Here is a 16,159-nt window from a genome sequence, read left to right as displayed (position 1 = left end):
GTTTGTGTCTCGATGTTTTCAGAGATCAGACGTGTGCAGGTTTATCGCAGATGTGGGCGAGAACGGGAATGAAAATTACAATTCTTTGCAGGAGCGATGTGTTGTTGTCCCAACATAAAACATAAACATAAAAAACACAACATAAAAACAGATTTTATAATAAAGCAACTCACATACAGAAACAGTAAAGTTAGAGATTAAAAATAAGATTAACGCGATTAAAAAACATAACGCGCTAAATATGACTGTAATTAATTAATCGCAATTAACTCGATAATTTGACACCCCTACCAGTAAGTCAACACTGCACCGATTCTCTGTGAGGCTTTTAAACGGTTTTGTGGTCCAGATAGAACTTATTTACTGCAGAGGTCATTAAGGAAATAAAGTGAATATGTGGTAAATGAGGGAAATCTTTTTGAAGTCCAAAATGATCGTCATTTTCAGTCAGAAGCGCCCACTGTTTTCACTTTTTCTGTTCCCCGAATCTGCAAAGAAGCTGGACACAGATCATTTCAGTACAAAGCCCCGTCAGACTGGAACAGATGACCCACAGCCTTAAGAACTTTAACATCTTTCAGTTCATTTAAATCCTCTTTGTTTTCATATCTCAGAAACTTCTTGTTTATGTTTTTAGTTTGGTTTATTTTTCAGTTTGTTCTGTTATTACTTTTCCATTTGTCCATATCATCCATATCATTGTTATATAATGTTTACTCTTTTTTTTAAATATATATATAAATCATGTCTATCTGTATGAGTGTTAAAAATGACTTTCACAGAGTCAGTTTTAGTTTTCTCAGGGTTTATATAAGTACAATCTGTTCTACAGTTAATTTAACATTTTTGGAAATGTTAATGAAGTAACACTGGACCAAAGTTCCTGTTTAACCCCGAAATCAAGAGTTATATTAATGTTTTGAGAGTAAACAGATAACACTTTGTAGGGTGTTCTTGATCTTGATTTAGCTAAACAACACACAAAGGCATTTTATTTATACACTTTACTTTAGTTTATTTAAGATGAAACTGGTTCAGACTGGTTTTCTCTCGCGGGGGTTTGAAGTGGTGGGTGGGACGAGCCAAATTAACTCTAAGGGAAGTTCAGTTAACTTCAACCATATCAACTCTGGCAAATAACCCCAACTCAAACTCCCATTTAACTTTCAAATAGTTAAAATAACACGTTTTAAAAACAACTCTGAAATATTTTACCCTGAAATTTTAACCCTTCAGTTTTTGCTGTGAAATGAAGGAGATCACTGGTCACTCAAGATTTAGTTTAGTACTTTTGCTCTTTGATTCTGCAGAAATCCACAATGTTTTTCAGTTCCTTTTGTTTTTCATATTATTTTTCATATTGCATATCGTACTACTTTGTTTGCACTGACTTGCACTCGCCTTGCACTCACCTGGAATCAAAAGACTCTGAGATGCCAAAAACAAAACAAACATGAACGGATTGTGAAATAACAGAAGATGGCACAGACCGGCGTTGGTCATGCTACAAACACTAACAGAGATGCTCACACTAGCTCCTCTGCCAAATCAAACTCTGGAAATGTTCCAAACATTTCAACTGAGACATTACTAAAAAAGTATTTCTACAGCAGTGGCCGAGGAAGGAAACATTCAAAAGGCCATGAAAGAATCGTTTGATGACTTTGAGTCTAAGCTGAACTGTAAGATAGACGACCTAATATGGCACATTAATGAAGTCGTTGCTATAACTCACTAAATGCATGACAGACCGAGTCCGAAACACGCATCTCCTAGCCTGATTCATCAGCCGGTTTCACTTCGTTTCATTTCGTACAAACCGTCTGACCTCGCAGTGTTAGGATTCGTTCGCTCAACGATAGTAGGGTACTTTTTTTATTTAACCAATCGCTGTTATTTGGTCGTGATGTATGTAATGCGCCGCTAACGGGGCTAAATGATATATTAAGCTTTTCCCAAATCCCGTAAGAAGAAGGACAATAACATCTTTCCCCTTGATAAAATTCACCAAACATTCTCTTTGTTCCGGCTTTAAATCCTCGATCTTGGGAATTGTTGCCAACACTGAATATCTGGCTCTTCGCTGATTGACTGGTGCCTGAACTCACACTTCTGGTATTTTTGCGAACCATCTATTGTATTTTGATTCCTGACCTAGTTGCTGGAGAGAAATTAAATTGAGCAGAGGCATTAGGTGGCGCCAGCCTGGCTATGCATCTCCGGGATTGAAGATGACATCACACCGATAAAAAGGCCTTTGAATGAGCTAATGGACAAGGTATTAGACCTGGTGGGGCAACCTAAAATAAGACTACTCAATCTAAAAGAGGCTACAGACGGAAAAGATCCGATCATGTTTTTTGATGGATTTATACCCAAGCTGCTAAAGCTACGGGTCACCTCAGTACCAACTGACAGCCCCCACCAGGGCTTTGGAGTGTCTAGAGACGCACGCCCAGTTATCATCAAACTTCAACGCTCCAGAGATGTTACGATGATACTGACCAAAAACTGAGTCTGTCAAGCCTTTACATTAATCACACTGTGGTGATGAACCCCATATTATACAAGTTTACCCAGCTTTTACGGGAGTCCATGTTTTTTTCAGTTTTCACATATTGCATACATAAAAGTATTTGCCTATTGTGGGATTATAATTTATAGTCTAAAATTGTGGAAAAAATAAAATTGGAATTAAAATCAAACTCAAAAATGGAGAGATTCAAGGGTGACCAGACTCACACCTTCATAAATACTGAAGAAGTGAGTTTTCTGGATTAAGGGCAATGAGAAATCCTTGACCCTGGGGAAACCTGCTCAGACACAGGGAGAACATGTAAACACAGAAAGACCCGGCCTGGGAATCATAACCACACCTTACTGAATCACAGGGGACAGTTTTTCTTAATCACATCTCAACGGGTCGATTAGGTCGGCTTGGATTATGAGACAGATTTCACACTGTTGTGGAGTGTACATGTGCTTTCAAGAAATGCATAGAAAGCAAAAAATAATGGAGAAAAAAATGTATTTAAGCCCTCAAATAAAAAAATATTCTGCGTTTAAGTTGCTTTTAACTGGATTTTCCTCTGAGTCACCAAGTTCTTCTTTCGTGAGCAGCTCCTGTGTGGTCCCTGCACTCATGTACTGCGATTACTGTGCACTACTGTGTTGAGACATTGTTTGTAGTACCACTCGGCCCGGCGTACTGCGTTTGACAGTTAGCATAAACAGCCTGTAAAGCACTCACCGCGACATGCTAACGGCCAACGCTGAACCGTATGTGCGCAGACGGGACGACCCGGTACGGAGAATTAGCACCTCATCTGGATCTACAGCACAATGTTTAGGCCGCAGGCTCCGGGTGGGTAGAGGGATGAGGGATGGAGGCTTTTTTTTAAACACTCAAAAAAATCATAGTTTTTAGAGGCTGTGAAAATCACCTCTAGATACAAAGGCTCTCGAAGGGCTGGAATTACAGAGTCCCTCGTCTTTCACTAAGTTACACCAGTGTTTCCTTTACTTTTTTTTTTCTAGGGACCCATATTTTAAAAGTCACAAACCTTCGCGAACCAAGTCAATAGACATTAGTCATGAATCACAAAACAAAGGTGGATTTGATCATTATTGAACATTAATGAGGATATTTTATTGTTGACTGAGTGATCGTGTCTCTGAACAATTAGTGTTACTCAAGTTTTAAACAATGAAAAACAGTCACTGAAGCCGCAATAAAAGGATCCATAAATCGCCTCTTTGGACATTTAATGTAGAACATTTCTTTTTCTTTTCAACATTCAACTGAACCAGCAATACTGGAACAAAATAGTCAATAAAATAATTTGAAAAAGATTAGAAATTATACAAAACATGTCTTAACATTTCAACATTTCTAATGACATAGGTGGACCTGTGTGTGTTTTTGTAGCCCGTTTTGTAGCGGGTGAAGGAGGAGAGCGCAGCAGCAGATCGGGTGTATAGGCAGAACTGTATATCGCAGACCTTCATGCAGATCGTTACAAGGCGACCCAAAAAAAATCTCTTGTGACCCAAAAAAAATCTCTTGTGACCCAGTCTTTAGAAACAATGAGTTCCACTGTACATGGCTTTTGATTATTGGTGTCACAATACTAAAATTTCAACCTCCATACTCAAAGACAAAGATATGACCTTTTAAATACTCTAGAATCAGTTTTGGCTTTACTTAGACTCTGTCTCATAAGTTTTTCTCAGAAAAATATAACATGGTTTGAGTGTTCAGAAAGAGGATGAAGACGAGGCAGAGCAGCGTCGACACAAGAGTCTGTGTGAATGCAGCGAGAGCAGAGACAAACTCAGGAGGAAAAGAAAATACATCATCAAATCATCATCAAAGAACGAAAAGTTTGATAGTGTCACTCCCCTACAGTTTATATGAAGAGTAGACTGGCTGTATTATAAAATATAATATAGCATGAGAAAGCTCTGTTCTTATTCTCAGTTAATAAAAATTCTGAGCTGTAAACGAACTAAACTATAAACTACAGCTTTACAGGAGTTGTACTGTATTGTATTGTATGTAATGGATGTTTCATTAACATCATAGTGTTTGCGTCTTAAAACGTATTGAAATTTAATCGACATCGTGACCTGTGGAGAACTGTGGTGTTGCGTCCCTAAAACTGATTGTCTTATCAGATAAAAACACTCTTTCATTAGACAATAAAATGTGATTTTCAGCATTAAATTGTAGTACTTTTCTTTTATATTCCCATATGATCTTATATCTGAATTCTAGACTTGGCAAATGAACAGGAACTTTTCAGGAGCTTGTGTTGTGTCTGTGAGCAAGACACTGCAAACCTACTGACCACTACCGTCATAGAATTCCAACGATATTAAAAATGTCCGTGTACTTGTATTTGTTTTTATGTGTGTTAAAGTGTGTCTGTTGTGTGTTCAGGTCCTGTCACACAAAGCGCTGGCGTCTCCCACACAGAGGTACATCGACAGCAGAGTGGTGCGCACGCAGACCGAGGGGGAGTGGCTTTCCTTCGACGTCACCGAGGTGGTCAGCGAGTGGCTCAATCACAGAGGTGTGTCTGCCCACTTTAGATAGATAGATAGATAAATGACAGATAAATGATACATAAATACTCTATTGATTTATTGAATTCAGGTATTGCAACCATCTCAGACACACCTTTAAATCTCAGACACACCTTTACTGCACCTGTCAGAATGTAGTCTTTGTGATCTACTGCACCTGTCAAGACTTTACATTTATAACATGTAATATACTTTTTGTTTTTTTAGCAGTATTTTAACTGTTACACGAGCCTTTTACCTGCAGTTACTTGCGGTCTCTTTGCCTCTGCCCTGAACTACACATTTTAATAAGTTTGTAGCTGAATCTGGTCTGTGCAATGCATTTATTGTGCAATGTCAAGTAAATAAATAAAATAAATACTGCACCTGTCCAGGCTTTACATTTGCAATCTACTTCACCTGTCACCTGGCATACATACTGCCACATTCACCACAAAAAACTGTGAGAATTTTACTCCTAGATCCCATAACTTTGAGAGCAAATTACTATAAAAACATGTAAAAGACTTTTCTGCCAGTGCAGTTTAAACAACTGATGTCAAAGGGCATCAAAGAATTATATACAGGGCCTCAAGTCTGACTGACTCTGTGTTATATGTGGTAGTAAACCCAGTGTTTAAACTTTTGCATCGACATTCTAGACCTGTATTGTTCATGTGTGAGTAATACTGTTGTTGTGTGCAGACAGGAACAGTGGGTTTAAGCTGAGCCTGCACTGTCCCTGCTGCACCTTCGTCCCCTCCAACAACCTCATCATCCCCAACAAGAGTGAGGAGCTGGAGGCGCGCTTCGCAGGTCTGTCAGCTTTATACTCACAAGTTTAGATTCTGTTTATGTGTCTCAGTGTAAGGATTCAAACTAAAATTGTACCCCTATGAGTACAATTTAATCTATAATCTACTTCTATGAGCTTTAATCATGTTATAACCGTGCTCTCTCACCATTAGTTAGCTCAGAAGTTGTGTTTTAGTAACCCTGTATTGCCCTGTATTTGAGACTTGAGTGCTCAGACATTTTCAGTTTTCACCAATCCCCTACCCCCGCCCCCTGCTCTGTATTTAATGTGATTGATCAATATTGTGATTTACAATAAAAAAGTAAATTAATTGCAAAAGAAAAAACTATTCAATTTTGAAACCAAACAATATCTGATCTTAAAACCTCCTTGTTATGAGGTATATATTAGACCATTGAGCGGCTAAGTGATATTGTTGTTTTGGGTTTGTCTAGGTTTGATGTGGTAGATTTAGATGAGCACTAGTCTTTCATTTAATTAATTTTGTCCTGGACCTGTTGTGTTGTGTTGGTTTGTATTGTTTTTGTTATATTAAAAAAACAATAAACATTTGGTAACAAAAAAAAAAGTTAATTAATAATATACATAAATATTTGTATATATCCATCTAGAGCAGCCCTCCCCCTGTAAATACCTGTTTGACTTTTAACAGTGTTTTTCTTCAGGTATCGACGACAGTTTTGACCTGAAAATGTTTAAGAAGCGCAGACACAGCACCCGGGCCCCTCACCTGCTCCTGATGCTGCTGCCCTCCTACAGACTGGAGTCCCAGACGCAGCACAAACCCTACAGGGCCAAGAGGGCGCTGGACGCAGCCTACTGCTCCAGGTACCACCCCCTGAATGCTCTCCCTCTGATCCAGTCCCGCTCTTAACATAAACATCACTGATTTAGCGGTCAGACCCACAGGTTGGCAGTGCAATTCCATACTGGACGTGCTCTGCATAAGCCCTGATTAGTGCTCTGAACTCTATGATGATAAAATTAGCCTTGGACCATGTTTAAGTGTCCCTCAGATTCCCTCATGTGGCCACCCATGAAGTTCAAAAGATAAAAATTAGGACCAAGCAGACTGTTCTTGTTAGCAGGTCTCATTTTCTTATACAAGTTAGTCATCATTATATTGATCTGATTAAGTATGAGGTGATTCATTTACTTGGCACTAGAGCTCTGCAACCGACGCCATGCCGGAGCAGGCGGGTGGGATGATAAACTGTAGTAAAAGAAGTACAAATGAAGAAAACATACAAATGATTAATCTATGACTATCATGCATAATTTGTACTAGGTATTTTATTTGGCATTAGTAAAAACATTTTAAGCAGCCTAAATTTGCAGATGTGGTCTAATCTCGTGCACATTTTAGACAATTCCTTTCTGCTTCTCCGTGTTTCATAGAGTTTAAGAAGAGCTGAAGAAAGCGAACAGCTTTATTACGGGATTTGCGGACGGGAGCGGGACAAAATATCGTAGATGCTGGCGGGAGCGGGATTGAAAATTATAATTCTCTGCAGGTGTTGGCTAGTCTGATTCATCAGCCGGTTTTACTTCGTTTCACTTCGTGGAAACCGTCTGACCTCGCAGCCTTAGATTACTTTTTATCATTTACTAACTGGTATATTAATCTTTTCCCAAATCCGTAGGAAGAAGGACAATAACGTCTTTCCCCTTGATGAAATTCACCAAACATTCTCTTTATTCTGGCTTTAAATCCTCGATCTCCGGAATCTTTGACAACACACTGAATATATGACTCTTTGCTGATTGGCTGCACTTTCGGGGCTTTTGCGAACCATCTAGTGTATTCTGATTCCTGACCTAGTTGCTGGAGAGAAATGAAATTGAGTGGTGGCGCTAGGTGTTGGCGGGAGTGGGACTGAAAATTCTGTCCCGCGCAGACCTCGACTTGGCACGTTTTGATAGAAGCACAAAGACATTGCCTACCTAAGAATGTAAGCGTCTAAACATGACTGAGAGATAAATAATTTCTTTGGTAAAGAAGAACTAATTCATTTTACTGAGAAAACAAGATGAATATTCAGAACTTATCGTGCATTAAAGGTTGTATGGAGGATTTTTTAAGGAAAGAGAAATACAGCGACAGTCCTTTTTCAAATGTTGTGCAAACGTGACACCACCTTCCTCCTCCACAGCTCCCTCAGTAGAAACACCTCCTCCCTCCTCCATACTCTAGAAATCACGTTTGTTTACAGCCAGTGCGTGTTCAGAATTACTGTTGAAGTGACCTGTCTAGAAATAATTTGGAGACCGACATGTCAGTTTTTAGACCCTTCGTCTGCTTCATTCGCGCCATCGCTGGAAGGAATCTCCAAGAATCACCTCAGTTTGGCTTCGCTCCTTTTCCCCTTCTCTTCTTCTTTCAGCGACCTCAAAAACAGACTTTCTTTTGCGGCGAACTGGTCGTGGATTCTCGTCCGCCATCGCAACAAACTTTGTGCTAATAACTGCGTGAGAGCTACAGTTTGAAAAAGCCTCTAAGAACCGCTCCGTAAACCGCATAATCCCTGCACGCCGGAGAATCAGTTACACTAGAAATGCAGGGAGTTTGATTGACAACCTAACAGCCAATAGATAAAGAGGGAGCCTCGTTGTCTATTAGCTGATGTTTATCTGGTCTCAGTACATCCACAGTTGATAGATTTTCATTCTTTTTTTTTTTTTAGTCATTATAATTACAAAGCTGCTGCATCTCTGTAATGGTATATTAAACTTTCATTGACAATTTAAAACAAAAAAAAAAATCCTCCATACAACCTTTAACATGGCTGATGTTCTAGTGTGTGACCAAACAAATGTATACAAAGTAGAAAAAAACGATGTACTCAAAAAGTACAAAATAATTAAAAGCCTTTAATACCACATGGCAGATAAAGTTAAAATCACACCAACATGTTTCGGCCCTTCGGTTTTATCAGGGCAAACTCGAAATGATGGGACATGTAGACTGAACAGATTTTAGTTACAAAATATTTAAGATAAGATATAATACAAGATATAAATAGTACAATTCCCAAAAACCAATACTTAGAAAGATACGAATAAAAATATATATAATCCAAAAATTCAAAAGTGCTACAGATACAACATATATAATTTGTATAATATATTAGAGGGCAGGTCTTAAACAGTTTCATGGAGACAAAGATGTAAAAAGGAAATGATTGCACATTTAAAGCTTGTAGTTTTAAAGGAAGGGGAATAAATCTAACCCTCCATTGAGTCCTGGAAACTGGATATGGAACTGAATGGAAAGGACAATTCTGCACATTTTCTGTATATCCATGTAGCACTCCTGCCCCCCAGAGTTTTGCAGGTTTTATTTGTGTTGTAGGAACGTCCAGGACAACTGCTGCCTGCGCTCGCTCTACATCGACTTCAAGAAGGACCTGGGCTGGAGGTGGATCCACGAGCCAAAGGGCTACGAGGCAAACTTCTGCGCCGGAGCCTGTCCGTATCTGTGGAGCGCCGACACGCAGCACAGCAAAGTAAGTACGAGCATAAAACCCATCAGCATCTGTCAGCGCCTGTCCAGTAAAATCAAATCGAAAACGCAATTTGAATACACACAATTAGCAAATTACAAAGGTTGCAGTTTTTTAAGTTGGGTCCGGTTAAGTGGTAACGGAGGGAAACAGGGGCAGATTTTTGACATTCAAATGTCTCTTATTCAGAAACTAGAGGAACTATTGAAATAAGTAAAGTATCAGAATGTAGGAAAGAGTTACACTCCAACAGGGTCAAGTTAAACCTGTGATATTCTTTCAAGTTGTTGACAAAAAATTTAAAAACTCATGTCGGTAACGGAGGGAATGAAATATGCAGCACGTTTTGGGCAATAAATCCAAACAGTGATAACTCTTGGTTCTCACTTACATATCCTTAACAAACTGGTTTGAATATTTGCTTCATATTGTTTTCTACCATATGGTACAAGATTAGGCTGAAAAACCTCTTACTTTTTGAGTCATGATATTTTTTATTACGAAAGGTCATGGTAACGGAGGGAAAAGTAACGGAGGGAAAATTGTTCAAACAAGTAGAAGGTGCAAGACTTTGCATAATTTGTCGCTTTTTTCTTCCGAATACTTTAATATTACTTCAAAATTAAAGGAAACTATTTCTATAAAATATGTCAGTCCTTCCAAGCAAATTTTAAATACATTTTTAAAAAATCATGTACCTTCATCAACAGTTCAAAGATGGAATAACACAAGATATGATGAAATACATCAATTTATTTACATGATTTGCAGGTCTTTGAAATTTGGGAAATAATTTTTGTTCCATGTTTCATACATGGTCTGTTTAAAACGTATGTAACTTTAGAACCAAAAATGGTACAGAAAAAAGGTCAACAGTTTCATAAACTAGAGTACATATGTATCTGTTCAATAAATTTTTATATCAGATGCATTAACTTGAATTTTTGGCCTTGTTGTTTACTTCTGCTTGACTGGGCCCAGTTCTATAATTTCCTACACAAAAAACAAAATCTCCTGTTTTATTCTGCATTAAAGCTGATAACCCGGTACTTTGGATCTTATGTCTCTGTGTATAAGATCTTTTCCTTTGTGTCCGTGGGGTCTTATTGTGTATAAAAGCTGCTAACTGTAGTTTAGATCTGTACAAACATGTTCTGAAATGTGATTCTTGTGTTAGTTTGTCAGTTCAGATTTCAGTCGTCTTGTCAATTCTTCTGGTCGTGTTTAAAACGGTCGTAGTAATAAAACATGAATCTCAAATCTAACCTCAATCGACCTTAATGTCTATCTGAAAACCCACAATTAGATGTATTTTCCAAATCATTCAGCCCCATCTGTCAGCCTGTCCAGCACCAGACCGGTTTCTCCTGGCCTTCAATGCGCTGAGGTGACTCTTGGCACTTTATCCCTCTGAAAAATGGAGAAATTCAGTCTGGTGCTGCCACGTTGGTATTGGTGTGTTGGTCATTCAATCCCAGGACTGTGCTGCTGTGTTTCTGTTTTGTCCACCACAGGATGCCAGATTATTTCCAAATTCAACATCGTGCCAAAACATGTCAGCTGCTGTGGTTCTGTCCTTCAAAAACAGTTGTGCACTTGTCACAAAATCTCTGATGCAGCTGCCATTTTGAGTGTTTTCATTTGTTTTCAGCTCCAACAGTGAAATACCAAATTGAAGGCAAGAATGAATGAATGTGAATGGAATGTGTTGGATGTTCTTTTTTGTTGTGCACTATTTGTTTATTGTGAGTGCAGAGTTTTGCTGTGACACTAAAAGTTACAACAACAACCTGAATATCAGACAATAAAAACATTTCTATTTAGGACCAAAAGAGTACAATATACAATATATCTGCACTATTATATAATATACATTTTGCTCAGATAAATGGAAAAGAATGGGATACATCACTCTTAAGATTTTATACACAACCTAACCAAAATTTTATACCAAACAGTGAGAGATACAGGACTACATTCATGCCATACTCCATACAGATGTACAAGAACTCACTTTTACACAGACATGTTAGACTGGCCCGTGATACAATTATATTTGGTCCGTGAGATCATATCAAATCTGTATTAGAGCTGCCCGCCGGCTACAGATCGACTATAGAGACATTATTTATTTAAAATTGTGTTATTATTTTATATTCTGCTTGTTCTGGATTCAGTATTTAAGCAAAACTATTATTAAACATTTATTTTAATAAGAAAAGGTTTAACATTACATATCTCAAAAGAAGAGAAAACATGCAGATGTTGTTGAAATTTTTCAATAAATATTTAGTTTGGCCCACAACTTAGTCCCAGTTTTTAATTTTGGCCTCTGTGAATTTGAGTTTGACTCCCCTGATGTAACAGATAATACTCCCTACAACTGTACAACAACTCACCCTCGTAAGAGAATTTAAGTAATTTATCCTCCATGTACATCTCAGTTTAACATTGACTCACAAAAGCTATATTTACACCATGATGTTTCCTTGGCACACCACTGGCACCATTGTCTAAATTGTGGCATATTTCTGACTAACCGGTGCCTACTGGTCTTCATAGTCTCACCACACTTGCTTTACAAACCTCCTCCTTTGGAAACAGAGTCAAGGGGCTTAAACACTCAAAGATCACACTCTGTTCACTTTTGAAAACACACTCTGTTGACTTTCAAGTCCCTCCCTGGGCCGTATTATTGATGGTAAATGAACTTCTCCTGCTTAAGACTCCAGTTGGTCTCCTTTTGCTTCCACCCTTTCTTGGACAAGCTGAAAACTCTACAATTCTAACTCAGAATTTACACCAGGAGCGTCCGCAGCACATAACGTATCAGAGCTGCATAGGCGTGAACTTTTAAAAGCTTCAATTTACACCAGAGGCAGCAGAACAGCCTCTGTGTATTCTCACATTTAAACACTAAACTTTTCACATTATTTATGTATTCATTATTGATTGGATGAATTATGTTTTAAATCACAAAACAATAGTTAACAACAAGAGAGATGACGCTTTACAAATTTTACAGTGATAACTAGGGCTGGGTATCATTAAGAAGTTGCCGATACGATACATACCTCGATACACAGGCCACGATACGATACATACCTCGATACAGCGCACTTTCGATTCGATATGATATATTTCAAATCGATTCGATACGGTTCAATAAAAAAAATAAAGGTAATCATGGCTGTGATACTAAAGTCTTTGTTAAACCAGTTTTTCTGCAAAGTTAATCTGAAACACAAACATTTTAATCCTCAAAATAGTAAAAATGTCAAATGTGTTACATAAATGAGTTTCCTTTCACTCCACAAGCAACAAAACTGTAGCTCTGTAACAAAATAATTTTGTAAAACACACCTAAAAATACTCTTGGTGAAATATCTATACAGTAGCCTACGATATCGATACTGTATCATCACATTAAACGATATGATATATCGATATTCCGATATTTTTGCACACCCCTAGTGATAACGAGTTTTATCTGCGGTGCTGCATTAATGAAGCTCCTCACCATTTCACTTTGTTCGTCTGCTCCACGTGCCTTTTCCTTCAGAATTTGTTTTTGTAAAGTCACTGTCTGACGTCGTAAAGTGTTTTATATTTATCAGTTACATGGCTGTAAACTTTCCGTAGTCCATCACGAGTCATTCCCTGAGCTCCTGATGCGACGCTCGGTATTTATGCTACTGTCGTGGTTTTAGAGAACGTACAGTGGTCCCTCGTTTATTGTGGGGGTTATGTTCTAAAAATAACCCACGATAGGTGAAATCCGTGAAGTATTCAACTTTATATTTTACATTTATTATATCTGTTTTAAGGCTGTAACACTACTCACCACAAACTTTATACACTTTTTTAAGACAGGACTGTTGCAACCCTTTTTGCATCTTTCTTAAAACTTATTGCTGCTGTCGTCTTTTTTGTTATTTTCCTCCTTCTTTATGTAATGAACCTGAGATTAATTTATTCCATAATGGAGCCCTACAGCGCAGAGTCCTGCACCCGCGCAGTACAGCACCGCACCCGCCTGTTAACCCGAGATTATACCAAACTTTTGCGCTGCCTACTCCACGGACTGAACCTAGGACTGATTCCAGGACTGAAATAGGACTAAAACAGGAGTAAGCCAAGAGTAAACCAGGACTAAACCAGAACTGAAACAGGACTCGCTGTCGGGACAGGCTCGGAGGTGACCGCAGGAGAAAGGACGGAAGCAGAGCTCCGCACCTCACGGAGATAAACGTGGCAATTACCCGATTGCGCTTTGTGGACAAACTGCTCGGGGTTCTCTCTCTTAAATCCAAGATTAGTCCTGGTTTAGACCTGGTTTAGACCTGGTTTAGTCCTGATCCACCTGTATGTAATTACTCCCCGCCCGTAATACTCAATACGCGTTCATACCCTGTAAAAAAAAAAGCATGCAAAATACACTAAAAGAGACGGCAAAAGATGAACCGCGATATAGCGAGGGACGATTGTATTTTGAAAGGGCATAGGACGTTTATTTTGACCATTTCCTGTCTTTCCTCTGCTAAAAAGCCTGGAGACGTTCCGTTGACGGTGCAAAATTAGAACTCCAACCTAATTTGATCAGTACATAGCGTAATGGCGGCCGCTGGACACACGTATGACTCTGCTGCTGTAGACTGTCTGACCAGTTCAAATGGAAAGCCAAACCTGTGCTGTGCTGCTGTGCTTACGCTGTTACGCTTTGATGTAAATAGGAGGTGAGTCTTTCTTCTCTTCTTCTGCTGTCAGAGTAACTCCTCCTCTTCTGTTTTTATCTCCAGGTTTTAGGTTTGTACAACACGATAAACCCCGAGGCGTCCGCGTCTCCGTGCTGCGTGTCCCAGGACCTGGAGCCCCTCACCATCCTCTACTACATCGGAAAAACGCCAAAGATCGAACAACTCTCCAACATGAAAGTCAAGTCCTGCAAGTGCAGCTAGGACCGCCACAAACTGGACTCTACCAAAACTGGACTAAACCGAACCTGGACTAAACCCCGGACTATATCTGGACTCCAGCCTGGTCTTTCACGGCGAGATCTCCACTCTAACCTGGTCATGCCCGAAGGTACTGTTGTTGCAGTAGTTTACGTCCTACATTTACGTTTTCATGAAAGCATTTTGGACATCTGGTCTGGGGAAGCTTGTGTACAGTTTTGTTGTTCATTTTGTTTATTTTTATTATTTTATTGAAGTTAAAAGTCCCTGTCACAGACCCATCAGACTCCGAAGCATGGCTAACACTGGAAGAACAAATATGTCTATGTGAAATCCATCCCATAATGTCCTCGCTCAATGTTCGTCCTCTCTTTTTCTTGTTTATTATTTTATTTAACTCTTAAGTCCTTATACAGTAAATGTCCAAACCAGCGCCCCTAGACTGTCGAGTCTAGTCTGGGATTTAGCTGTCTTTAAATCTCCTCTTTGTTCTCCTTTCTCCTGGCATCTTAGCAAATTTCTAACAATATACTCTGCAAATTTTAGTCAAATTGGCTTATAATTCAGTATAGCTGATAAATTTTTATGTTTAAACCAACATTTAAAGTTACTATTTCAAAATATTCTATAATCAGAAGATTTGGGGAGATGTAATAAGCAATTTGCAGTCTTTTTTCCTCAAAAGTGGTAAGAATGACAAACGTAGATATTATAGATTTTCACACATTTCACTTTTTGTAGCGTATTCACTCTCACCTATCCTCGAAAAATATTGATATTAAATACATGTTTAAAGGGTCTATAATATGAAAAATTGACTCTTGTGAGCGTTAAGTCATGTTATAATGTTGTTACCTCGTCAAAAACAGACCTGGAGCTGTGTTTTGTTTCATTCACACATGTTTGAGTAACTCTTTATTATTAGTCTGTCTGCATCTCTAAAGCTCAAAATGCTCAGTTCCACCTCGTGATGTTGTGTTGATGAAGTGGTAGTTTTCAAGTTAACATCTATGTTTACGTAGAGATTGGCATTTCCAGGGCTGAAGTTGGTCAGTTTTCTGTTTGAAAGAAGGACTCATTGTATAAATATATAAATATACAGCGTTTGTGTGTTAAATATTGTAATTTCCGGACTATAAGCCGCTTCTTTTTTCTCACACTTTGAACCCTGCAGTTTATACAACGATGCGGCAAATATACGGACGGATTATTTGTTCATCATTCATTCAGCACAGTGGATGCTCCGCAGCCTGAGTGCAGAAAGCGCCGCTGTCTGTGCTGGTAATATGAAGCTGCAACACAAGCTAATGATGTTGTCAGCACTAAAGCAGTTTATCGGCATGTGATAAAATAAGTTTTGATGCTAAATGAACATTAGTGAGTGAGTTTATGACCCGTATGTGTTCAAGGTGAGTACGTAAATGACGAGAAGAAAGGTCTCAAACATCCACTCAGACCTGATCCATACACCTATCCCCGCCTCCCAGAGAGCCTGAAATCTGCTGAAATGATACAAGAAGGACAGAGACTCTTTCTGCTGGAGACATGCGCAGTAGAGCCTAGTGACGTACTCTGATAATCCTTTTCTAAGGGCGTAATCCTGTCGTTTTATTGCTGTTACAGGCACTGTTTGGAAAAAGCATGTACAGATATTTAATTAAAAATAAAAAAATATTTCTGTTTAAATATGTCAAGTTACAGCGTGGACACCACATGTGCAGCCTGTATATGTACAATTTTTATTTTATTTTTTTAACTTTAATTGTTGCGGCTTATATCCAGGTGCTCAAAAGTCTGGAAATGACAGAATGTGTGAA

The 16,159-nt window shown here is 38.6% G+C and overlaps 1 protein-coding gene across 1 annotated transcript in view; it reads left to right on the top strand.

Moving 5' to 3' along the window:
• Positions 1-14,397, top strand: part of tgfb2 (transforming growth factor, beta 2) — a 71,676-nt gene extending 57,279 nt beyond the window's left edge. Inside the window, exons 4-8 of the mRNA XM_020923645.2 lie at positions 4,943-5,075; positions 5,773-5,883; positions 6,550-6,712; positions 9,237-9,390; positions 14,187-14,397. Coding sequence (XP_020779304.1) covers positions 4,943-5,075; positions 5,773-5,883; positions 6,550-6,712; positions 9,237-9,390; positions 14,187-14,345 — 720 coding nt within the window. The 3' untranslated portion in view covers positions 14,346-14,397. The remainder of the gene's footprint in view (positions 1-4,942; positions 5,076-5,772; positions 5,884-6,549; positions 6,713-9,236; positions 9,391-14,186) is intronic.
• Positions 14,398-16,159: the final 1,762 nt, after the last annotated feature.

This window comes from Boleophthalmus pectinirostris, unplaced genomic scaffold, assembly GCF_026225935.1.
Source record: "Boleophthalmus pectinirostris isolate CB_2022bp ecotype Guang Dong unplaced genomic scaffold, ASM2622593v1 HiC_scaffold_6, whole genome shotgun sequence".
NCBI classification, from domain to species: Eukaryota; Metazoa; Chordata; class Actinopteri; order Gobiiformes; family Gobiidae; genus Boleophthalmus; species Boleophthalmus pectinirostris.
This window is presented reverse-complemented; position numbering and strand designations above follow the sequence as displayed.